The sequence below is a fragment of the Pyrus communis genome, chromosome 4, assembly GCF_963583255.1.
Source record: "Pyrus communis chromosome 4, drPyrComm1.1, whole genome shotgun sequence".
NCBI classification, from domain to species: domain Eukaryota; kingdom Viridiplantae; phylum Streptophyta; class Magnoliopsida; order Rosales; family Rosaceae; genus Pyrus; species Pyrus communis.
This window is the reverse complement of record NC_084806.1, coordinates 1,692,240-1,717,420: the sequence shown is the minus strand read 5'-3', so window position 1 is coordinate 1,717,420 and position 25,181 is coordinate 1,692,240. Positions and strand designations below refer to the sequence as shown.

At 37.3% G+C, this 25,181-nt stretch overlaps 3 protein-coding genes across 3 annotated transcripts; 2 read left to right on the top strand and 1 right to left on the bottom strand.

Moving 5' to 3' along the window:
• The first annotated feature begins 208 nt into the window (after nucleotides 1-208).
• Nucleotides 209-2,954, top strand: LOC137731639 (U-box domain-containing protein 11-like). Its single transcript, XM_068470809.1, has 4 exons — nucleotides 209-826; nucleotides 928-1,044; nucleotides 1,190-1,555; nucleotides 1,684-2,954. Exons 1-4 carry the CDS (start codon nucleotides 473-475, stop codon nucleotides 2,734-2,736), a joined length of 1,890 nt encoding a protein of 629 aa, XP_068326910.1. The 5' UTR covers nucleotides 209-472; the 3' UTR covers nucleotides 2,737-2,954.
• Nucleotides 2,955-7,142: 4,188 nt separating this feature from the next.
• LOC137731233 (uncharacterized protein At1g66480-like) lies at nucleotides 7,143-7,863 on the top strand. The gene has a single exon (XM_068470335.1). The coding sequence runs from the start codon at nucleotides 7,195-7,197 to the stop codon at nucleotides 7,861-7,863; it is 669 nt and encodes a 222-aa protein (XP_068326436.1). The 5' UTR covers nucleotides 7,143-7,194.
• A 1,443-nt stretch (nucleotides 7,864-9,306) lies between these two features.
• LOC137731063 (putative 1-phosphatidylinositol-3-phosphate 5-kinase FAB1C) lies at nucleotides 9,307-17,470 on the bottom strand. The gene is given in 12 exon segments (XM_068470133.1): nucleotides 9,307-10,088; nucleotides 10,279-10,545; nucleotides 10,680-12,203; nucleotides 12,329-12,495; nucleotides 12,610-12,734; nucleotides 12,815-13,146; nucleotides 13,240-13,986; nucleotides 14,155-14,499; nucleotides 14,637-14,790; nucleotides 14,885-15,679; nucleotides 15,858-16,310; nucleotides 16,312-17,470. Coding segments are annotated over 12 exon segments (5,268 nt in total). The 5' UTR covers nucleotides 16,416-17,470; the 3' UTR covers nucleotides 9,307-9,833.
• Nucleotides 17,471-25,181: the final 7,711 nt, after the last annotated feature.

The window sequence follows — 25,181 nt, the reverse complement described above, 5'->3', positions numbered from 1 at the left end:
ATTTATCAACAATGTTTTAAAAGATACACAATTCAAAAAATATGTTACAGATTAAGCTCCATAAAAACGTTTGTTAAAAAAAAAAAAAATGTGTCACAGATATGCTGCCATTAAACAATGTAATTTGCAGTTTTGTTTTATGGAATTGTTAAAAGAATAACATTAAGCCTCAAATGCCCAATATTTAATTGGAAACGCCAACTGTATCCTCTCGTTTTCTTTGCCCCCTCCGTTCAACACTTTTTCCTCACCGAGATTCTCGCTTTCTTCACTCACTCTCTTATATCTCTCCTTCCTAAATTCATTCCAATTTCTCTCTCTCTCTCTAAATTTTTCTGATTAGATCCTTAATCCCATGACCGCCAGCCATTTCGATCCCACCACCTACTTTGTTCATGTCCTGCTTTTAGACGCAGAACCATCCTAAAGCCAAACAACAATCCCAGAGATAGATAGAAAACAGAAGGACCCAATGGCCGGAGCAGTAGCCGGCGGCGTCGACCGTACATCGGAGCTACTGCAATTACTCAACGACGTCGTTGGTGCGAGCAAGTTCGGCGGCGGCGTTACAGGCATGTTTAAGAAGGACTGCACCGATCTGGTCAGGCGGATCGCCCTGATGACGCATTTGTTCGAAGAGATAAGGGTGCTTAAAGGCCGCGAATTTGGACCGTTGGATGCGTCGACTTCTTCCACGAATTCGGGTCCGATGGAATCCTGGGTGTCTGATCTGGTGGTCGCCCTCCAGGCCGCCAAGCGCCTCGTTTTGCTTGCCGCCAACTTCACTTCCAATTTTGCCCCTCCCCCGGTCCCCGCCAATCACAATGTACATTTTCTCTCTCTTTAAGTTCATAATTTTTCCCAAAATTTTGTTGATTTAATTTTTTTTGAATTAAAGTTTCGATCTTTTTATTATATAATTAAAAGGACGAAGCGAGCAAGAAGATAAGCTTCCAGTTCCAATGCGTGACGTGGAAATTGGAGAAGGCTTTGGGCGACATACCGTACGACCAGTTCGACATCTCCGAGGAAGTTGAAGAACAGGTAACTGACTTAAGCCTGTCAATGTCTACTATGTTGCTCATGTTTTTCACCATACTTAATTATCATCAAGTTAATAACCCATTAATTAGTATAATTTTATAATAAAATGATTTTTTTTTTTTTTTAATTTCCTGGCGAAGTTTAGGTTGAATTGGTTAGAGCCCAGTTGAGAAGAGCGATAGAAAGATATGGGTTTTCCATGAAAGGTAGAACGATGTCGTCTGATTGCCTCTCCCAGTCTCTGGTGGAGTCTGGAAAATGGGTGTATGTAGAGAACAATGCAAAGACGATTGGCAATATTCCCAGAAGCTTTAGTGCTGATTCTACTGACGAGATGGTGATTCGTAATATCGAAGCCTTTCGTGCTGCTGACTCTGCTGATGACATCCATGTCGACGATCATGACAACATCAAGAAGCCCGATGCCAATTCATCTGCAATTCCTGACGATTTTATTTGCCCAATATCTTTGGAACTCATGAGGGATCCTGTTATTGTGGCCACAGGTCAGGTATGTATGCTAAAAATGCTATCTTTTATTCGTCTTGTCTTGTTTTTCGTTCATCTGAATTCCGGGGTTTTCCTTTTCATGGTTTGATGCCTAAAATATGATACTATGTTTGCGATATGTGTTTGTAGACGTATGAGAGATCTTACATACAGAGATGGGTGGATTGTGGGAACACAACATGTCCGAAAACTCAGCAAAAGCTGCTGAATTTGACACTAACTCCGAACTATGTTTTGAGAAGTTTGATTGCTCAGTGGTGTATTAACAACAATATAGAGCAGCCTGCCGGGAAGATTAAGAAGAGTGATGGATCATTCCGTGACATTACTGGGGACATAGCGACGTTCCAAGCCTTGGTTCGCAAGCTCTCCAGTCGATCAATTGAGGAGCGCAGAGCTGCTGTAGCTGAGATTCGATCGCTGTCCAAAAGAAACACTGATAACAGAATACTAATTGCGGAAGCAGGTGCCATACCAGTTCTGGTCAACCTATTAACATCAGAAGATGGACTAACACAAGAGAATGCAGTAACTTCCGTTCTCAACCTCTCAATATATGACAATAACAAGGGGCTTATAATGCTTGCCGGTGCTGTTCCTTCCATTGTCCAAGTCCTCAGAGCCGGAAGCATGGAAACAAAAGAGAATGCAGCAGCAACCCTTTTTAGTTTGTCACTTGTTGATGAGAACAAGATAATAATCGGAGCATCCGGGGCAATTCCTGCATTGGTAGAGTTGCTTCAAAATGGGAGCACCAGAGGGAAGAAGGATGCTTCAACGGCATTGTTCAATTTGTGCATTTATCAGGGCAACAAAGGCAGGGCTATCCGTGCGGGGATAGTCACAGCCTTACTCAAGATGCTAACTGATTCGAGCATGGTCGATGAAGCACTGACTATCATGTCAGTTCTTGCTAACCACCAAGAGGCAAAAGTCGCCATTGTAAAGGCAGGCACCATACCTGTTTTGATAGACCTTTTGCGAAGAGGTCTGCCTCGTAACAAAGAGAACGCAGCTGCCATTTTACTTGCCTTGTGCAAGAGAGACAAGGAGAGCCTCGCCTGCATAAGTAGGCTTGGTGCGGTGATACCCTTGACAGAGCTCGTTAGGAGCGGCACGGTGAGGGCCAAACGGAAGGCAACTTCGTTGTTGGAGCATCTTCAAAAAGTACAGCAGCTATAACAGGCACAGGGTGTACTAATTGTTCTGCCAATAATTTCCCATTTGTTTGATTCCTCTAATTTTTTTTGGTTTCTCAATGATTGTTCGTTCCACTATATTCCATTTGTGGTGTGAAACTGAGAATACGAGCTTGAGACGAATAAGCGACCTCAATGCTTTGTATATTTATTTGTTTCTTTTCTTCTTTAATATTTGTGTAAAATGTAACATTTGATGCATTGTTTGCTGTAACATTCTTTACTTACTGAAACACTTGCTTTCCAGTTCGACCATAAAATTTGAACTCCTAATTGTCTAGAGATATTCGATACTGATGATCGATGCATGTATGAGAAAATATTCAACAGGGCAGCGTGCTTTTCCAAGTTATTTATGTAGTGATGCTATCCAGTATCCACACACTCTTTGTTTCTTGTCCTTTGAATCTTTGATCATTTTCAGTTTATTCGATCTAATAGTTGAAAATTTAAAAGGGTGTATGAAAGGTAAAAATGATGTGTCGATAGCATAACCCTATCTATAATGTAGCTCACAAGTGTCAAAATAACGGTACAAATGACGTTGTAAGTTTGTTCTAATAAAGATTTTCTAGCTCTTTAAAAGCAATTGGCTCTCTTAGAACATCTCCAATAGAGATGTCAAAAAATAAATGTCAAATGTTGCATGTGGTCAAATATTCTAGTGAATAAAGCGTTGGGATTTTACCCATGCATCCGGTTTCAAAATTTCCTTGGCCTAATTACACTAAGTCCTCGTGGCGATAGAGTAATCGGAAAATAATCCCCATGTAGTAAAAAAAAAAAAAATAGGATTTAAACCCCACTAGTAAAGTTTGTTACGATTTAGGCCAAAAATTCAAAAATCAATGCTCTGTTAATTATTAGGACATGAACTACACGTATGAGGCTAAAACAGAATTCTCCGTTAATTGTTAGCACGTGAGGCTTGCATGTGAGCTAGCTTTATCTTTTTAGCTTCATATGTGAGCCTCATGTGCTAACAATTAATGAAGTGTTGACGAAATTTTCACTTTTGAGCTTAAATCCTAACAAACTTGGGCTTAAATCCTAATTTTTACCACAAGGGCTATCTTCTAACTACCCTATATCGACATGGACCATTAATCCAATTAAGCGTACTAAATTATTATAATAGTTTCGAACTCTCATTCTTCCTCTAATAATAGTAAAAAAATTAGTAAATAAAAAAAAGATAAATATCAAATGTTAATTTGATGGTTGATGTGGCAATGTCATATTTTCTCTTCCTCCACTATATTTTTTGTTTGTTATAACAATATTGTAGTACCCATTTTTAAAAAGAAATCAATTAAAACAAATTTTCATGATTTATAATTGGTGCAATAACGAAACCCACACAACAAAACAATTAGAAAATTAAAAAACATCACATTTTTTCATATGTCAAAATTTACAGCAAAAAAATTATGATATCAATTTACGTAAGATTAACATATTAACTAGAGTTTTTTTACCTTCAAATTTAATCGTATAACATTCCATTTAAAAATTGACATCTCGAAAATTCTCTTTGCCTTAATCTCTCGGAAGACAACAAATTAACCTCCACAAAACAACAAATCAACGAACACACATTTTATATTAGCCGAATCCCTAGTTTTCTTCGTTGCCTTGTTGTGGACGGATGGTTGGTTAGAGCAGTGGTTCTTGGAAGTCATAAAGCACTTTTATTAGATGGACCACAACCCTTTTTTTTTTTTTTTTTTTAACGAAAAATTTTCGATATTATTCACTTTAACGAAAAATCACATTTTTACACTAAAAAATGAATTATGATACTATTCACTTTACCCTTTATTTTTTCCTTATCATTAAAACTCAAAGTTTTCAAGTCATTTTCATTAGTTTTCCTTCTTTTTTTTAGGAAAACTAACAAAAAGTTCAAAAAAAAAAAAACTTTAGTTTTAATGAAAAATGACAAATAAAGATATAGTAAATAGTACCAAGGAAATATAGAAATGTAGTTTTTCGTTAGAAGTCAACAGTATCGAAAGTATTTCGTTAAAATTTCATTTTTTTTTTCTTACTAAAATTGTATTTTAGCACCTTTTGGTCGATTAATCCGGTATGAACTATAAGGCATGAGATCAAACATGAATCAATGTGACCAAACTAGTCCACTTTGTGCCGCGAAAACAATACCAATCGCTACATTACAAAAACGAAAATCCAACAGTTACGTGACTTTTCTACTCTCTACTTTTCCTTTTTGGTCTTCTTGTTTCGGTCGGTCTAAATTCATAACTTTTAAAAGAAAATTGTTCTTAACACTTAACCATTGTTAATCTGTCCTTTTCTTAAGTTTTTCTTCAATCGAAAATTAAGAGAGGGAATAGCGACAGATGACTATTTTAGACTGATGCGAGAGCTAATAACTTTTTTTTTAAAATTAATATGTATATTAAACATGTACAAAGTAGTGAAGGTGTTCAGTTCCTACCTAAGCTTTATGTTTCATTCAAATACAACAAATACTTCATGTCTTTTTTTGAAGTCTAAATCCAAGTTTTCCTTGGTCTTTATGTACCCTTTTTCCCTTTAGCCTCTGTCTTGTAATTGCATTTTCTAACCAGAGCATATGTAGGTCTTCGTTTCACATGCTTAAACCACCTTAACGGATTTTTTCTCGCCTTATCCTTAATTGCGGTTACTCTTAATTTACCTCGTTCTTAATCATGTCCTTTCTCATGGCCCACAAACCAAAAAACGAAGCATTCTCATCTATGCCACACTCATTTTTGCATGCGTTGATGCTTGACCGTTCAACATTTTTTACCATAAAGCATTGTTGGGCTTGGTCCATTCTAATAAAAAGGAAAAAAAAATTCTGCCTTCTGCCGACAATTATTCTTTTATTGTTATTTTTAATAATAAGGGGTTTGTAATGATAAGTTAACTGCAAATTTCAAAAATATATGGATATATAGAACAGAAGCCTCGGACCAATTATATTAAAACTATGAACAGAAAGAAGGCATATGCTCCCTTGAAGCTTGACTTGTCAATGTAGCTTAATTTTCCCATGTTCTACATTTCCAGGCATTTTTCTTTCCTACATTTATAATTGCGTGATTATTTCCAAATTCCAAATCTGATGGATAATGGCAGTTGAAATACGTACGTACGTAGCAACCTTTCTGCATGTGGAATTTGAATTAGAAAAGAAACCGCATGCAATCAGATATATACGAAGCTGCAGGAAGATTAGCTTTCTGAGTCAGTGGAGTGGAGTTTCAACATTTCCTCGTCGTAGAAAACTTGTTGGAGATTACTGATTGCTTCCAAGTTGATGAATGGACCATCATTTTGGACTCGGTATTAGACTACTAGGCCACATCACGCAAATGAGTTTAATCACTGATTACTGATCTCCTGATCTACCCAACAAGTTCATTGTTAGATGTGGTGAGTTCTATTGGAGCCAGGATTGGTTCCCAGTGCTAGTCATGATTTAGGCGTATCGTTTAATTTCGTGTTTTTTTTTTGTTCTAGGTTGCATGATCTTATTACGGATTAGGCTAGTTTTAGGTGATAATATGGATATTTCAGTTGTTTGTGGTAAGTTCGCTTTAATTTTTACTTTTTCGATTGTTGCTTTTATAATTTTGATGAATTCGTATTTCTACACATGATTAGTAGAAATGTTTTAGTTTCTAATGACTTCGTTAATTTGACAAAAACAAATCACGAGCTTAATCAAGGATTATAGTCCGATGGTGATGAAATCACGTTTTCCTAACACGATTTTCCGTGATCAACTTTTCACATGATCACATTGTCGTGTACTGTTTACCTTTGGAAATAAGAACAAAATATGATTATGCAATCACCTTTGTTCCACACATCACAATTTTTGGCCAACATTATCTTCTAAAATTTGGAATATAAGGTCGTTGAAATTATATCTAAAAAGCATAAACTCCAAGGATGATAATTAATCAACTCAATACTATGGTCTGATGATATTCTTTTTCACTTGAAAGTGAACGATATTAGGTTCGAATCTCATAGTTGGCGAATTAAATACCAAATTAGGTTGTCCATTGTGTGACTTAGCTAAACTTCCTCTCCTCTTAATATGAAAATATTGATATGCTAAAAAAAAATTAGAAATTTAGGATCGAAAGTGAAACTATACGTACTTTATGCCATAGTCAAAATCCTAAAGTTATTGACCAATAAAAAAGTCAAAACCCTAAAATTAGTCGTTTTACAACAACTACTACCCTTAAAACGACGTCTCTTTCTTGTTCCCACCATCGTGAGAGCTTTAGCCTTTTGGCATATGATAAAAGGCCAATTCAAAACATTAGTTATCGATCCAAATATAAAAAAACAAGCTTTCTTGTTCAGAGAATCCGAATATATATCATACCAGAAACAGAATCCAAAATTAATTGGTCAGTGAGCTATAGCTATGGGAAACAGCTTGGGAGGCAAAAAACGTGCAAAAGTTATGCAAGTTAATGGAGAGGCATTCAAGTTGAAGACACCAGTGCAAGCTGGTGAGGTTGTCAAGGATTTCCCAGGTCATGTTTTGCTAAAATCATCGGAGGTGAAGCATTTCGGGGTTCGGGCAAAGCCGTTGGAACCCTACGAACAGCTTGAGCCTAACAGGTTGTATTTTCTCGTGGAGTTGCCAAAGGTTGATGTGAAAAAAGAGACTTTTCAGAGAAGGGTTCGATCGGGAATAAACATGAGTGCTAAGGACAGGCTCGAGAGCCTAATGCTCTCTCGGAGGTCGGTTTCGGGCCTTTCGGTTATGAAATCATCGGCATCGACAGCAAGCATTGTGCCCGAGGAGGAGGCGAATGGGGCGGTGCGCGTGAGGATGAGGCTTCCGAGGGAAGATGTGGAGAAATTGATGCGGCAAAGTAGAGACGACGGGGAGGCAGCTCAGCAGATTATGGATCTTTGCATGGTGAACACCAACAACGTGAAGGGCAATGATCAAGGTTTGAGTTTGAACCCGCAAATGCATTGGAAGGATGGAGGAAGATTGCTTGGGTCGCAAGGAATCAAGGGGCGTGATCGGATTCAGGTAGGGTTTCTTAGAGACATAGATCCTGTTTTTGTGCCATGTTGAGTGGTGCTGTTTGACATTTCTGGTTTAGGTTGGTTGCGTGAACCTAACGCATAGAAATGTTGGTACACCCAACTGAGTACTTTTAATATTAAGTCAATTTTAGGTACTGGATTTAAGGGACGACTTCCTTAAGACTTGGTATGAGCTCAAAGCTCAACCCTCCCATAAATAAGTTTTTCGGTTTCACAGTCATACCGGCACATAATACTATAACTATTAACTGATCACTTGTTAATCATAAATAGTGAAATTAGTTTCAATACTATACTCTACATCGATTATACATGAGCCATATTATCCACCCATATCATAATACGTGAATTAGTAATGTCATATAGCTGAACTCGTTGTACCCAATTATCCAACCTTCCCCATAGAACTTAGTTAGCATTATGCATTTCAAGCATAAGCCAAATCTTACCTTAATTTGCACCTACCTTTCATGTTCAGAGTGAAATATTTCCACAGCTGACAAAGCTATCATGATTTGGGATCTCATCTGCTGACCCTTTTACTCAATTGTCGTACCGACAGATAGGTAAAAACGGTAGCCAAATATGTTTAAGTCATGGTGTTAGTTATTTTACAAAGTTTGGGCAATTTTGAAAATATGCATAGATAGTCAAGCTTTTCACACTGAATCATAGTACTAGTGACGATAATCTAATTTGTACACAAGTGTTTATGTCTAATTATTGTTTTAGAATAATTAAGAAAGAGAAATATATTGAAATATTCTTGTATTGGATCGTGCAGAAACGAGTGAGTTTCCGACCAGCCAATGAAGGAGAGATCTTAACAAGTAGCGATGAGCAGCGCCTGTAGCCGGTAGCTCTAGTACTCTACTTCAGTCTGCGCAGTCCCATCAACCACACTTTTGAGGATTTGATTTGAGGATTATCTTTAAGCATGTGTAGTTAGTTAATTATACTGTATAATTATACATAAATTGTAGTCAAATTTTTTATCTTCTTGTTTCTTTGAGTCCTAACTAACTGATTTAACTTATATCTGCACTCACGAACAGTTTTGTGAAATCATAATCTTCGTAATCTTTATGAACTTATCTCATATTTCTCACAATCGGTAGTAAGTGAACTTTTTTTTTTTCAATTTATTATTATTAAAAAGATGAGAAGAGTTGAAAATTATTACAAAAATTTATGAAAAGTGATGTTTCAAACTCAAAACGCGTAAATGAAAATCAACACCTTATTAACTGTTATTGAACCACCACATGCAGTAACGAGCAAACTTGTCAAGCCGAATAATTTGGCATCAAAATATTAAAGAATTTCTTTATACGAAAAGTACTTTCCAAAGATCACAATTCACATGTGCTCAAGGAATTTCATCCACCAATCTTTAAGTAAAGATGCACGTGCTCAGAGCATTACAATTCAAGAGACTAAAAAATAAAAAATTGATATTTTACTGATGAAGCACGTGGACAGAAAATCCATTGATCAAATATTTAATTGAAAAGGGATTCTCTTCGGATCCTTTCTTCCTAATTCACCAAATCAGAAAATCCGTATTGTTGAAATTTGATCCAACAACTAAAGTTATTATAACTTTTAACATGGGCTCCTGTTTGTAGCCATTTGATCAATTTTCAACGGCGCAGATTTCTTGATTTGGTGAATTAGAAAGAAGAGATCTGGAGATGATCCATTTCCTATTTAATTTACATTTGTCTGTTACATCACATGGCTAATCCTACAGTGTTGGTAACTTTGACAGAAAATAAGAAGAGTTACCAACTCTTCACAATTACAGCGGTAACAAATCTCATGTGGGTTAATTTAACTCTACCCCATATACAAAAAGAAAGGGGAAGAAGAAGACGAAGATGGAGGGGTTTCCCTCCTCTCTCTGTATCAGAAATAATAATTCCCCTATTAAACTTATTAGTGAACTCATCTTCTGTGAACGAGAAAAAATGCAGCGCGATGCGAAGTACGAACAGTTCATGACGACCATTGATCAGGCACGGTGAGAAAATAAGTGGTCATCGCCTTCCTGAATCGTTTCTTGTATTGCTTCGGGGAAACAATGGTCGGAGCAGCATTCTTCGGACCTCCAAGTATTCCGGATGCCTTTACCCATGTCTCCAAATGCTTGTCCCATGTATATTGTCTCATGAAATCTATGATCCCCAAAACCAGCTCCTTCCGCTCATCGTCCACCCCAACGAGCAGCGAGTAGTCCATTACATCAACAGACTGGAGAGGCATTGGCAGAAATTAATAGCTATAACGTTCGTAATAGTTTAGTATCGAATAAACTTTGTAAATAAGTGTCACTAAAGAAATTTAATCGAATAGATGCAACATGAAGAAAATTTGTTTTAACTATCTTGAGATTAACATCTAAAGCTGAAGGCAAGCAAAGGGGAAGGGGGTGAAGGCATACCGCTAAAAACGACGTATCATTCCAAACAGCTCTCTCCAGGCTTCTCTTTGCTTTGCTTCCAAGAAATATGGGTTGTGTACGTAATGATTCCAACAAATTCATATCTAACAGTACTTTGTCTCCCCCTGTTGTATCAGAATTATAACGGGATCGAGTAGACCCCTTGAGATCATACACCCTTGAAATGTTTCTTTTGAAGAAAAGGTTCTCCATCACCATCAAATCCATTTTAGTTTCCTTCCCACCTTTCAGCTGTTTAACAGTGACCTGCCAATACACCAGTATAATAAGATCACACGAATATTTAAGCTACTGCTCACTACTGACCCGCACAGACATAACATAACAATGAAACAAAGTAAAAAATATATAAAAATAAAGAATCAGAGAAGAAGCCTTACCTGATATATACCAAGAACCTTGGCAAGACAAGTTGGACTTCCTGAGTTAAGGGAATCTGTCAAATAATTAAAATACTCAGGTGCATATTCCTGAAAGGATTCCAATTCCGTCTTTGTGACTTGTTTTATGATGAATCTATCATCCAGAGATTTAGCAAAATATACATTGCTCTTTCCCCCTTGTGCACTCCACCTCTGGCAGCGGCTCAAAGATCGTACAAAATCCACTTCACTGGGGCAGCACTTTTTCCTAAGAGTGTCAAACTGCTTTGCAAAATAACAAGTCACAGAAAATCTCACTTTTCCTACCCCATTTGAGGACTCGTCCCCGAAAGATATCCTCAAATGTGGAGATCTTTTGGCATCTGCAAACAGGTTGCCCATGGAACCTGAAGTATCTTCAGATCCATAATTTCCATAATGGATGTAATCCAAGTCCATAGAGCCAAAAGACTGCCAGGGTGCAAAGATAGAAGCTGCAGAATCTTCTTTAAAGCTTTCATGAATACTCCAGCCTGCCTGACGCTCGTTCAAATTATCAGCAACCCAGTCCTCATAATCCTTGGAACTAAGGGCATATGAGATTATGCTAGTGGGTTCGCTATCATAAACACCAACGACTATGTCATTGCTGCTTGTCTGGGAAAGCAGCAACCGAACCCCATCAGCTATTTGAGATGCAGAGGAGACAAATGAGGGTGTGGAATTGAGTATTGAATCCAACTTTTGTGCCTCGTGTGGCAATGCCTGGGAAAGAGCCCTTCTTACACTAGAAACAGGATCTCTCACCATACTCCTGTAATCTCCATAAGCATGGAATGATCTAAGCGTCGACAAATGCAATGAAGAAGGGGGCAATCCCTTCCTAATCCTGTCTCGGAATCTTAGGGCAGAATCAAAAGACTGAACTCTCACTGGCGACATTAGCCTCCTAAGAGGGGGATCATCATTTTGACCAGTATGCTTGAAAGCACGAGCTTGAACTTCGGTCAAATATGATGTACCAAGTGGTTGAGCTTTCACCAGAAGTTGATCAGTCCCAGTCCATGCAGAATCTATTCTCTCAGACAGTGTAGATTTAAGGGAGGACAAGCCCTTGCAGGATGTCTTATTAACAATTTCCTTATCGGAATGCATCTCGTCCTCTCGGCTATAATGGTGTGATACGTCTTCAGAAGGTTCGAGTGGTGGTACAATAGGTTCTTTATCTGTTGGTAGATCATTGCCAGGAGGCACTTGGAATTTTGAAGACTCAGACACATGATCCTCATAGCCATAGTCAAGACTGCCATCCTTACCAGATGGATCACTTATCAACTCTTGCAGGTGGGCAAAAGATACATCCCCATCAGTAGCCATGGAAACAGGAGTCTTTTTAAGCAGTGAGTCCAATGAATAAAGCTGGCGATCCCAAACATGAGAACCAATTAAAAGAGAACGTCTCAAGCGATTCAGCTCCAGAACGTCTACAACAGGCATTTGCCCTGGTTCAGAAGTCTCCACAAAAGCAGGTTGCAGAAAACCCTATTGAAAAAGCAAGTAGACTAGATTAGGAAAACAAAGATTCCACAAAGGGTAAACATGAACCCTGGACCAGGAAACATGTGATACCAATCATAGTCACATGCGATACTCAATTTTGCACTTACAATGTAGTAATTTCTTTCCTTCTTAAGCAGATCTTTCAGCTCCAAGATGTGGTGCTGTAACTCAATTGTACCTGACATTTCACATCCAAAAGATCTATTTTTCTCCTCCATGAAGTCGAGTACATCAGATATCTCTGCATATATGGTTTCCATTTTTCCCATAAGCTGCAAAACAATCCAGGTTATTAGAATTGAAATCTCATAACCAGCAGTTACAAAACTTGTTCGTCATTCACCACCCATCAAGAGTTTATTCAAGAATTAGATTAAAATTCTTAAATCTGTTGCCTCTTTTCTTATCCACTCTGGTTGGACTTGGCCATTGAATTCAAGCACTGAAGGTGGCAAATGGACAGAAAGAATATCAATTGCGGCATATCGGAAGAACGCAACCATGCTTCCAAACCTGTAATACAAGTCATTTTTTCAAAATAAGATCATTTAGTACACTAAAAGTAATAACACTCCAAATCTATTAGTACTTACCCATAGTAACGGAGACAATCCCGTTGTAATGAATGGCCACAAGTAGCAACACGATTTGCAGTTGCATGATTTGAAAAGCTCAGTTCCAAGAACTTTCCAAAAGAAAGCCCCCATGCAGCATCTGACATGACTACTCTACGTGTTGCTGGTGGAACTCCATTAATATGGGCACACCTTAGACACCGGTGCCACATCCATATTTTACCATCTCTCTCCCCAGGTAGCTTTAGTGAAGGAAGGCGTCTAACATTAATGGTAAGGTTTCCTTGCTGATGGGTGTAACATAGAAGATGAGACTCAGCTGTCTCTTTACAAGTCCGACAGGAAGATGTCTGCCAATTACAAACCTTATTATTAACTTTAATTCCATTTCATAATCAGCAAAACAAATTAAGGAGGGATGCAGTAAAGTTACAACGAATCACCTGATCAAATAGGTCATCACGAAGATATCTGCCCAGTGGCTTATCAAAGCAACCATAGAATTTTATGCGCAGAAGTCGGGAGCGTTCACAAACAGTTCCCTTCAGTACACAATAGCTTGAAAAGGATACCAATATGCTCTGATGAGTGTCAGCAGAAGAGAAGTACTCACTTGAAACTTGATTGTGATCAATCCTTTCAGAGTTTGTCAACTCATTATCCTCGTGTTGACTCCAGTCATGAGGCAAGTTTTCTTGCAACTCTGGTTGGGAAAGGTCTTTTGTTTCAGAAGAATGGACTGTGACCCCATTTATATCCTTGTATTGATATGAGGATCCCAAAATCACATTATTTCCTATATCATCAGTATAAGCATCAGAAGATGTAATTCCAATCACAAAGTCACCATTAGACACAGGAAAATCAAGTCCATGATAAAGATGCCCAGGCAAAGACTCTAATCCTTCAATTTCCGGCTTCAGACCCAAAATATTATCATCTTCAACAGAAGTAAAAGGTACAGCCTGGGAATTGCTCAAAGCATGGGAATTAGGGATTACTGAATTTGCATCAGCTGTTGTCCTGTCTGGTATAGTAACTGGGTGTCTCAGAGTCGTCTTCGGCAGAGTAGCACCCTCATCAGCAAGGAAGGAAGTTTCAAGGGATAAATGGTAAGCTGCAAACACTGCATACTGGACAACATGCTTGATCTTCTTTAGTTCTTCAACACAAGCACCCTTCAGCAGAACCTACAACAGAAACTGACAAGATAAGAGATCACCCCACCAGGCTCTAAAAACCTTTTATGCTTTATCAGAATGTAGATTATGAATAAATTGCAATGAGCACAATTAAACAAACAGCAGAAACTCGGACTGTAAAAGAAATAACAAAATGATGTATATGGAAAACATTACTGTGCAGCAAAGACGCCTTGGACACCCTTCAAAAAACATCAGGGTTTTCACTGGTTTCTTGTTAAACTGATTGGCTGGCTCATGCTGTTCAGAAATTTTTTCTAACCGGAACAGCTCACAATGCCCCAAACGAGTCTTAGGGATATCGTCAATTGATGGAGTAATAAGTGCACCAGTACATTGTGCTATACGCTCCAGTAATGGCCTTTTAACATTCAATACTAACGATATTTCCTTTTCCAGCAGGTAGTCTTGAGCATACGAAGATACACTTTTTTCTACCAGCAGAACATTGGGGCGATGAGCCTCTATCTTTGAGATAATCATCCTAAGATGATTGTTTTCCTGTCCAAAAAAAAGTAAGAAATACATCAGTTATAAGGAATTTAATGTTACAAAAAATTGTCATCAATTCTCTGAGAGAGAGAGAGAGAGAGAGAGAGAGAGAGAGAACTGTTGAATTGGAAAGGAGAAAAACAAACCTGATGCAGTAATGTGTCGAAAGACGCCAACTTGTTTGGAATTTTCTGATACTCAAGTGCTCCCCCTAAAATAAGTAATCTAGGATTTTTGTACTGTGAGGTCATGCGCTTATGCTTTATATTCTTTGTACAAACTACTCCTTTTATAAGCGTACTGCACAAATCCAAAATGTTTTAATTAAAGATATAAACCTGTCACTAGCACAGAGATATGCAAAACGTCAAATAAAATTTCAAGGAAAATATACCTGTCACTTGGACTTCCTGATGCAATACATTTAACTTTCACATAATCACCAGGATCCATACTGCCTCCTCTGCTTGTATCCGGTTTAACAAAATTTGCCGCTTGCCATGCAATTTTTGTAACTATGTCAAGCCAGTCCTCATCTCCATCCCCTTTATCCATGAAACCCTCACCTTGTAACAGTTGTGATACAAGAGCTCTAAAATGCCCCTGTACCACAGCTCTAAGTGGTTCCTTGTTACCCTCATTCTGTTTCTCCTTTGCAGGAAACATGCTCGAAAGGCTACTGCTTGATGAAAAAACTGCACCGGAATCTCCAATATCATCATCTTCATCATCATAAGAAAAGATATTACACTCTGCATCATCATTCTCATCATCAGGCGGAGGGGGATACCAGATGAGACCATTGTTTTCAAAATCCAGTGGCCTCTGTGACTTCTCATATTGACTACAGATAACTGACGCGTCATCAGAGCAATCATCAGTAATATCTGGATCCTCGCTCCCTCTCTCAGGCCTTTTTAAAACAGCCTTAGTCTGTTGACCAAGGGGACCATCAGTCTGAGACACAGGGATTCCCTCCTGCCCCTGCAGTACAGAATGCCCAACTCTACTATAAGTATAATAAATTCTAGACGGGCAATCAAAATGATGGGATCCCAGTGACCTTGACCTGAAAAACTCTTTTCTAGAACTAACACTACTTAAATCTATGTCCGAATTGTCATCACAATATTCACTTAAAGGACTGCAAAAGTTCTTTCCAGAATCCTCTGCCTCCTCTTCGTCACTCCTACATCACAAAACAGAGAATTAATGAAAGGATATTTTGACATCAAATGAAAAAGATATATTTAAAATTTGAATAGTATAGCAGGTGAAGAGATTAGTTATAGGCAAGAAATCCAATTAAAAAATATTATATAAAAATGCATCATGATGCACAACCTGCAATCTGAATGAAAGCATACCTGCTAATAGAGTGACGAATGGATATTGGAGATGGGTGAGAACTAAGCGAGGTCATACTCCTCACAGCATGGGGAGAATAACTGCAATCATGGGCTTCCAAAATCTTTGAGAAATGATCACTGTGAATAGATTCATCATTATCCACAGAACACTTGACTGTTTCAGCACTACAACAGGGTGATGCTGGTTCAGGGCTATCTCGGGGAGAGGCAGACGGATGCACTTTCTCACTATTATTCCTTCCACCTTCCTTCCTTAATCTAGCTAAAGAACAAAACTTGCAGAACTTAATAGTACTCCCTCCAACCTCATCATTGCTCTTGATGCTATCCCACTCAGAGCCCTGAATACACTTTCCACAAATCCATCTGCCACAGCTCTGACAGTGATATCTAGAACCAATACCGGTGGTGTTTGTATTGCAATCACAACACATCTTGCAACCGTTACTATATATCAAACACGCTAGACAAACACCGTGAATCGCTTGCTCCTCCAGATATCCAGGACCTAACTTTGTCTATTAGATCTAGTAGTGAACGATCAGGTATTCCCATAGAATGGCAACAACCCAACAAATAACAAGGAAGCAGCAGCTCTTCCTCCTCCTCCTCCTCCTCCTCCTCCTCCTCCTCAAAGCTAAATTCTTTTACTTAGTCTAAATTTCAGTATAATCAACAAATATAAATAAAATCCCCCACAATAAAAATGGTGGGTGAATTGGAATTAAAGATGTATTTTTTTTTCTTTCTTTTATATGATTTTGTTTTCCTTGTTTCCTGTTTCCTCTTTTTTCAAAAATTTGGAATGAAAACAGAAAGCAAATGCTCCTCCTCTCCTCCTCCAAGAATCACACAAAACAATATCACGGGAGGAAATCAGACGGCTCAGGATGCACAAAATCTGACAGTATTTACAACCAAAATAATATCACCAATGAAAGTGCTTAAAACTTAAGCAGCAGCAGCAGCAACAAACTCGAAGAAACTTAAAGCAGTAAAGAAACCCTAACCGATTCCAGAGTCCTCAAGAATGCATCCGGCGATCGATTGCAGCATATCAGGGCGATTCAATCGGAGAAGCTCCAAGTCCGCCCAGTCCAAGCAGAATGAGAAATCATGAGAAATCCAAGAGACATGGAAGCAAACGGCAGCATAGAACGAGACGAAGAGCAGAATACGTATGAGTAAAGCAAAAGCAGATGAAGAACCAGAAGTACGTATGTAGAGAGAGAAAAAAGAGGAGAGAGAGAGATTGAAGAAATTAAATGCTGGGAAGAATGAGGATCAAAGGGACGAAAATGAGGAGTACGGAGAAGGTTCCCTTTCTGCCGGAATCGACTCGCATCTCAAGAAAAGCATTTGCCTCTCTCTCACTTCTTCTTCTTCCTCCGCTTTCTTCTCCGCTTCTTCCACCGCTAACACCACCGCCGGTTGCAACTGCATCAACACTTCTTCTTCTCTTTTGTATCATCTATATTTTTTGCCGCTTTCAATTCATTTCGTTTCTTTTTTCTTTCAATTTCTGTTTTTCGTTTTTCTTCTTCTCTCTTTCTTTCTTTCTTCTTCGTTTCTGTTTCTTTTCCTTTCCTTCCTACGCACCCCAACTGGTCATTGCTACTAAAATATTGCTTTTCAAAAAGCACTTTCTCGCTTTCATCTCCTATACTATTTCCTTTTTCATTTTTTCTTTTTTTTTATAATCTCTATTCATACCTAATTGGTAATTACCTGCGGCCTCCATTGGTTAAAAGTAGTTTTATTTATTATGGATCATATTTTATGACTTGTTTGAAAAGCAATTTTTTAAATAATTGAAAACGCTTTTAATGAAATTAGTTTTGATTTTCAAAGGCATTTTTATGTACTTTTTAAAAAAAAATATCAGATAGATATATATATTTCTTACAGAAAACACTTAAGTGTTTTTCCAATATACATTTGGATTTTTACTAAGGAATAGTTTTATAAACATTTTTATCAAAAACGATTTTAATCATTTTAAATGTACTTCTAAACGAGCCCTTATATGTTAGCACCCATCTTCGTATTGTGGACGGTGAGACCTATTTCTAGCATTACCCTTATAATACACCCACGTCTAATTATGCTTAGTGTAAAAATTTTAAAAATGTTAATCGGTCATAGAAGTACTCTAAATAAGTATTGGCTTGGAACGTAGGGGTGATTGTTCAAAAAATACTTTTCAGTGTTTTTCCAAAAAAAAATGAAAAATCTTAAGGTATAGTCAAATAAGGATTTAGAAGGATTTAAAAAACTTTTATAGTGATAGATTTGATATGATTGTAAGAACCCTTACAACATTAAAACGAATTTTCAAGGATTTTTAAAGATTGAAATGATTTTGAGAGATTATCTTGTCATTTAAAAAATTATTCGTCAATAGAAAATAAGTTTAAAAAAATTACATGTTAATATGACATTTTGAATACCTATTTGTATGAACTCCTTAAAAGTCCTTTAAAATCTTAGTCGACGACACTTGGACTTCGATGCATTCTTTTAAATCCTGTTAAATTCTACTTTGACTACACCATGGTTTCAAAGTCTTTTAAAATTCTAGCTGACTACACCATGATTTTAAAGTCTTTTAAAATCAATCTTTCCAAATCTTATTTTAACTATACCGCTAAGTTTTTCAATTAAGATTTTCTAGATATTCCTTTCAAAGATACGCTTTTTACACAAGTAAAGAAATAAATCTCGACTGAAAGAAAAACTTGCAACGAACAAGTACACCATTAATATCATATTTATGTTTCAAAATTTCTTCATATAATATTATATTAGTAGTTCAAAACGCTGACATAATGATGTCGTCACACCGCACCGTCCCTCTCGAATGGCCCCACAAAATAGTCTTTGGTGCTTTTATTGAAGATTTTTTTTTTCTTTATTAACCTAGCATTCAAGACCGCCATTGGTCAGCGTGGTACTTAATTAGGGCTAAAGTCTTATTTAATTTTCTAACTATTACCATAGAACTCGCCGTTGATTGGTCAGCATCAGTGTGCAGATTAAAAACCGTTTTCGGCAATGAATTTTGTTGAATTTTGGCGTCTGTATCACACGCTGCGTGACGGCATCTAGAACCGTATCCATATGGGCACGCGATGGGCCGACAGGGGTGTCAATTTTGGGTGGTTTGGTGGGTCAGGTTTCACGGGTTTTCTGTGACCCGAACACTTATTCCTTGAGCAAGGCTTCTCGATTTTCTACGGTTGACCCGGAAGCTTGGCATCTTGGGTACCCAGTTGTAATGGGAAGATCTTGATGAATGATGTGACTAATGTTAATGGCGATGGTAATTACGACACTCACACAAGGGAGAGATCTATTACTGATGGGGATCATAATTAGCCTTGAACAAGGGTCACTTAAACAAACTCAAACTGTAATTTTTTTATTGGTAAAATTTGTGTTTGATCTTTGTTGTTGATGCACGTAAGACTGACAGTATATCAACGATTAAAATCAGTTCATGTTTTCAACACGTGGCATAACTGATTGGTATTATTTAAATCTCGATAAGCAAGAACCCAAATGTCTGACTCGTGGAGAGACTTTTTCATGTATCCAGAGCACTAATTCGTACACCATGGGGCGAAATGCATTAAGGGCTAGAGGGAGCATGTCCCCCTCCCCCTAAGTTGTTGGCCTTGAAAATGGTGGTATGAGCAGGAATCAGAGCCTCACTTAAATCGCAGTCGCCTTTCGTCGCTCGATATGACGTCAAATCGAACTACAACGAATAATAATCAACTCACCACCACCATCAACTTTGTCACTCGCTCCTAATCCAAAACCCCCAGGAGGTGCATATAACACAAAGTTTAGTTGTTGAGTTGATTCAGGCAGCTCACGAAGAAGAATTCCTTCCTCTCATATGTTTATTAAATTTGACCTCCCTGCCCTATGCATATATAATTTACTTATTTACTATAACAATATTGACCCTAAAGATACAATAAAAATGTCCTAAACGGTAGGAATGTACGCTAAGCACATAATGAGTATGAGTTTTTTTTTTTTGTCAACTCAATGGGTAACTGTTTGCCAAGTTTTTAGATTGAAATTTTTTTTGGTGCTACGCGCACTCTTTTTGGAATTCCATGAGGACTTGCATCCGTCATTGCTTAGTTGGCCCTCCATGCATGTTATTTCTAGCTTCACCCATGCCATGGGTCATAATTTAAGTGGAGAGAAAATATATTTTTCCGTATTCATCTACTTATATTACGACATGTAATACATCACTTATGTTCCGAGAAGACTAAAAATCTCTTGTGCCCATGCATATTGTGCACAAAAGGGAGATGCCAATTGTCATGTCCCCTGCAGCAGACAGCAGTTGAGGGGGATTTGGTAAGCATTTCATTTGGTGGGAAGCCAACATCTGCAAAAGTGTTTTCTGCTGCCGAGGTCTACCGAAAGGAAGACGAAGCTTTGTATTATTTCATACTCTTTTGTTCTCCTTTTCTCCTTGGCGTTTTCTTTTGGTCGGTTATAGTTTTTCCAAATCCCCATCCTTCCCCCACCCTTTTCTATATTGACCAAATTGGGTTATATTTTCTTAAAAATATACTCAGCCATATAAAGTTCCATCATTCATACCCAAAAACAGTGAGTGATGGATTGGATAAGAGAATCAGAGGGACATACAGCCGCCCCTACCCAATTTTCCTTCATCATCATCATCGTCGTCGTCGTTCGTGACTCATGTCCATGTCATGGACATGTTATTTTGTTTGATTAATTACCTTTTTTTTTCTTGTTTTGTATTTTGGATAAGACTACGATCACGCCTTAACCTCCCCTCCTTTAGTCTTTTTCTAATGCTTTGTCAAATTAGGGTTGCCAAAAGCCCACAGTTTCGTTTCCTCTATGTCTAAGAAACCCTAAAGTGAAAAAGAGAAGGAAGTTGGACTAGAAATGTGAGAATAATATGTGCATATATGAGTTTGATTATAAGTTGTGAATCATTGTGACTTGTTATGATATAAGTTAACAATCCGTTATGAAAGTAACTTTGTAAATGTCATATCATTTATCAAGAGAAGAAAATTAGGAAAACCCCACATTAACGAGAGATTTTAATATGATTGATTGGAAACTTGAAGAAAAAAATTATAATCAATTGTATTATGACACTACGTGTACCAAGCCGTATTCTCGGCACACTAAAATGTTTCTTCACATTATCCCATCCCATTGTACTTTGAAATCCCTTATCTTCGCTCTATTTTAGTAAGAACAATACTTGACTACTCAAAGATGAGTAGGAACTCCTACTAAAAACTCTTAATGTTTTAATCACAGAGCTTTGTGCTTATGATCAGAACTGTTCATACTATGAATCACACTATAAAGATCATCTCTACAAAAAATAAATTAAAACTAAAGTGGTTTAGTCAATTTATTGTAGCAAATACATAGACAGTTCGTAATACTTTTACCAATATTGTTCATCTGTTTTTAAACAGTTTGATGACTAAATGACCTTAGTTTTAATTGATTTTTTGCAGAGGCGATCTTTACAAGGTGATTTATAATATGAATGGTTCTAATTATAAACATGAAGTTTTATAAATTGACAATGACCAATTTTGAAAATTTTTAAGTAGAAGTTCCTACTCATCTTTGAGTAGCTAAATATTGTTCTTTTTAGTAATCCCTAAAGTCAATATAGCTATGAAAGTAATGTGTAACATCCCACATCGACCAACAGAAAAGGGGTGATGTGCCTTATATGTACATGCCCACCTTCATATAGCACGAGCATTTTGGAAGCTCACTAGCTTCGGAGTTCATTGAAACTCTGAAGTTAAGTGAGTTCGATCGAGAGCAATCACAGGATAGATGACCCACTGGAAGTTGCTCGTGAGTTCCTAGAAACAAAACCGTGAGGGCGTGGTCGGGGCCCAAAGCGGACAATATAGTGCTACGACGGAGCCGAGCTAGGATGTGACAGAATGGTATCAAAGCCACTCTGTCGTGTGGTGTGAATGTGTTGACGAGGACTTCGGGCCACTAAGGGGGGTGGATTGTAACATCCCACATCGACCAACGGAGAGGAGGTGATGTGCTTTATATGTACATGCCCACTTCCATAGAGCACGAGGCATTTTGGAAGCTCACTAGCTTTGGAGTTCATCGGAACTCTGAAGTTAAGCGAGTTCGAGCGAGAGCAATCTCAGGATAGGTGACCTACTGGGAAGTTGTTCGTGAGTTCCCAGAAACAAAACCGTGAGAGTGTGGCCGGAGCTCAAAGCAGACAATATCGTGCTACGGCGGAGCCAAATTGGAATATGACATAATGCATTAGAAAAATGAATATTTAGGGCGTGTACTAAACATGGTTTAACTGACAATACATTAAGGCATGAATTGGGGTGAAAAAAATAAATATTTGAGTAGCATCCTTAGGCATGATGTTAACATATTTAAGGTGTGATGTTAACCTGTCATCGGCCACCCTTAAAAAACAATATTAGCCACCCTAAACCAGAATTAAATAAATTAAGTACTAAGATTCATGCGTAAAAGTATAGGTACATATCTTTCAACATTATCCTTGAAAAGTTCGGTGTGCTCTTACAAAGAAATGATTCGTCCAATGAAATTAGAGTAGCGTGTGTATTATATGTGCATGTATTTACCCTAATATAATATATGTGGTCGGCTGCAACATCTAAATGACATTGACTGTACGTGAGTCCTTAAAGACCAAGATTTAGGTTAGAGTTTGGTTACCTATAATTTTTTTTAGTGAACGATTTGTAAAAATTCAAGAAAAAAAACTAAAATCCTCATTATAAATTCTCAAAAAAACTTATGATATGTCCTAATTCTAAGATAGAATAACCTCCCCTCTTCCAAAACTTTTTGATGCCCTGATAAAATGACATTGGCTGTGCATGGATGGAAGTCCACTAACCCTATTTTCTCTCTAGCCGGTCGGTAAATATCTCAATCAAACAGTGAAATAATTGGTGCTAATTCATCATGTTTGAAAAGACTTAGTATATTTGGCATTCAGCGTCGAACTTTGTTTGGTGATGACAAAGAATAAAGCTATAAAATCTTTATGAATATTTTTACTGCTAATTAAGTAGGTAAAAGGTGACCTTAGGGCTGGATTAGTACTCTAGATTACTAGGAATTAAAAAGTATACCATTGTTATTTATTCATACGTTAGGTCCTATGGTCCATCAAATTTGTTATGTTATTCTATTTGCTTTTCCTTTTCCTAAGGGAATATTGATCCATAATAACAGGTTGTCACGAGAATATGTATTTTTATCTCATTAAACGTTAGTTGTATATATTATTTATTATTTGTTATAAAAATGGCTTTTTAGCAACAATAGTATCTGAAATTAGCATAACTCCTCGCTTTGGTCTATGAGATTTGAAATCAATGGTAATGGTTCCTGAGTTTATCTACCGTCAATCATTTTGGTCATTCAATGAAAATTTCTGTTAAATGATGATCAAAATGAAAATACCCTTAATTTAAAAACATTGGTCCAAAATGATTTAACAAAAATTTAGGATATTTTTGTCATTTTTTCTTTATTTACAGAGATTTTTCACGGAATGACCAAAATTATTGATGGTGAACAAACTCGGAGGCCAGTTCTATCGATTTAAATCTCAAAAATCAAAACGAGGAGTTATGTTAATTTCAGATACCATTTTAACTAAAAAGCTTAAAAAGATAGACGGGGTTAATAAACCGTGGAGATGGAATAAAATAGTCAAATTAATCTAAAGTTAATTAGTCTACTTTTTACATCGTGCGGTTTTGGAATGTGCTTTTTCTGATATGATAATGTGATTTCCTTAAGATTACACGTCAGAAAGATACGATTCATGTGCCGCGAAAAGTTAATAAAATACTCAAGTTAATCTAAAGTTAATTACTTTGATATAGCAAGTAGCAAAATGTTTTTTGGTTCAAGGATGTAGCATATTGCTTGAGGAAGAGATTGAAACGTACTTCTTTTCCACTTTATATATCAAGATGGAACGGCAGGTTTGGACGATGGTGAGATATTTATGTATATACATTATTGTGACAGTCTACATTTGTTTTTGGGTAAAAAGAAGGTCTATTGAGAATTTTAACATTGGGGATCACAGTGTTAGATACAAGTTTTAGATAGAAACAGAGTGTGAAGTGTGTAAAAAAAAATTCAGTTTTATTCACAGAGGTGTTTCGTTGAACACTTGATGAGCTTGTTGTCGTCAGTCAAATCAGGTTGCGCACATGTCAACAAATATCGACATATGCCGAAGCAATCTGATAGATGATACAAAGAAAATTTATCGAGTGTTGTCAACACTATGTCAAGGTATCCCGGCAGACATTACATGAAATACTTGGTAGGCATAAAAAAAAAACTCGTATCAAACATTCAAAAGGTCCTCAAAAATGAAAATCCTTGAAAAACCTTCACATTATACATTATACTTTATGAAGTCCGAATGGACCTGAGACCACTTTGATCGCTAAGTCCATCCGCTCCTGCCTACAAGTTACAACCACAAAACACCATGACAATCACACTCCAAAGAAGGATCAATCACAAAGTAACTCGCATGTCTACTGCAATTTTAAAATTAGACAGTCTACACTTTCGGATACGAAGAGTAAATTATCCGGGCATGCAATACTGACCTGGACACTCAAATTAATTTGGTCGCCTTGATATTGCGAATTAAATTAATTAACGGCAGCATTTCATGCAGGTGGTTGGTCAGATCTCAGGCACAACTGAAATGCAACTCATTAATCCATACTGTAATTGTAGAATTAAATTAATACTTACCAAACTTCTGACTTTGCTATATGTAGTCATATGCCATGTTTCGACTTTTAAACCAGTGCAAATACAAAGAAAGTAAAGGAACATTGCCCCATAATTTGGTGAGAGCTTACTTGCGGTTCCGATATATCACTATAGGTTTGTAACATTCCAAACGAATAACGCAATACCGTGTATTTTTACGTTATCATTTAACATCATGTTAACACTTCAAAATACGATGGTGACTTACAAGAGATGCAGAGAAGTCTTCTCCCGTAAAGCCGTGAGTAATCTCATGGACCACTTCTAATGAAAAGTTATGCCAATCTCATAAACTATTTTAGCTGAAAAATCAATCCTTGTCTGCCAAATAGTAGGTGCCACTTTTTTTCTTCTGCTGAATGCAAGTTTAAAAATAGTCTGTCCTAATTTTTTAGCTTAGTCTAAAAACTGACGTACTCAAGCACCAAACACAATTAAGAGCTGAGC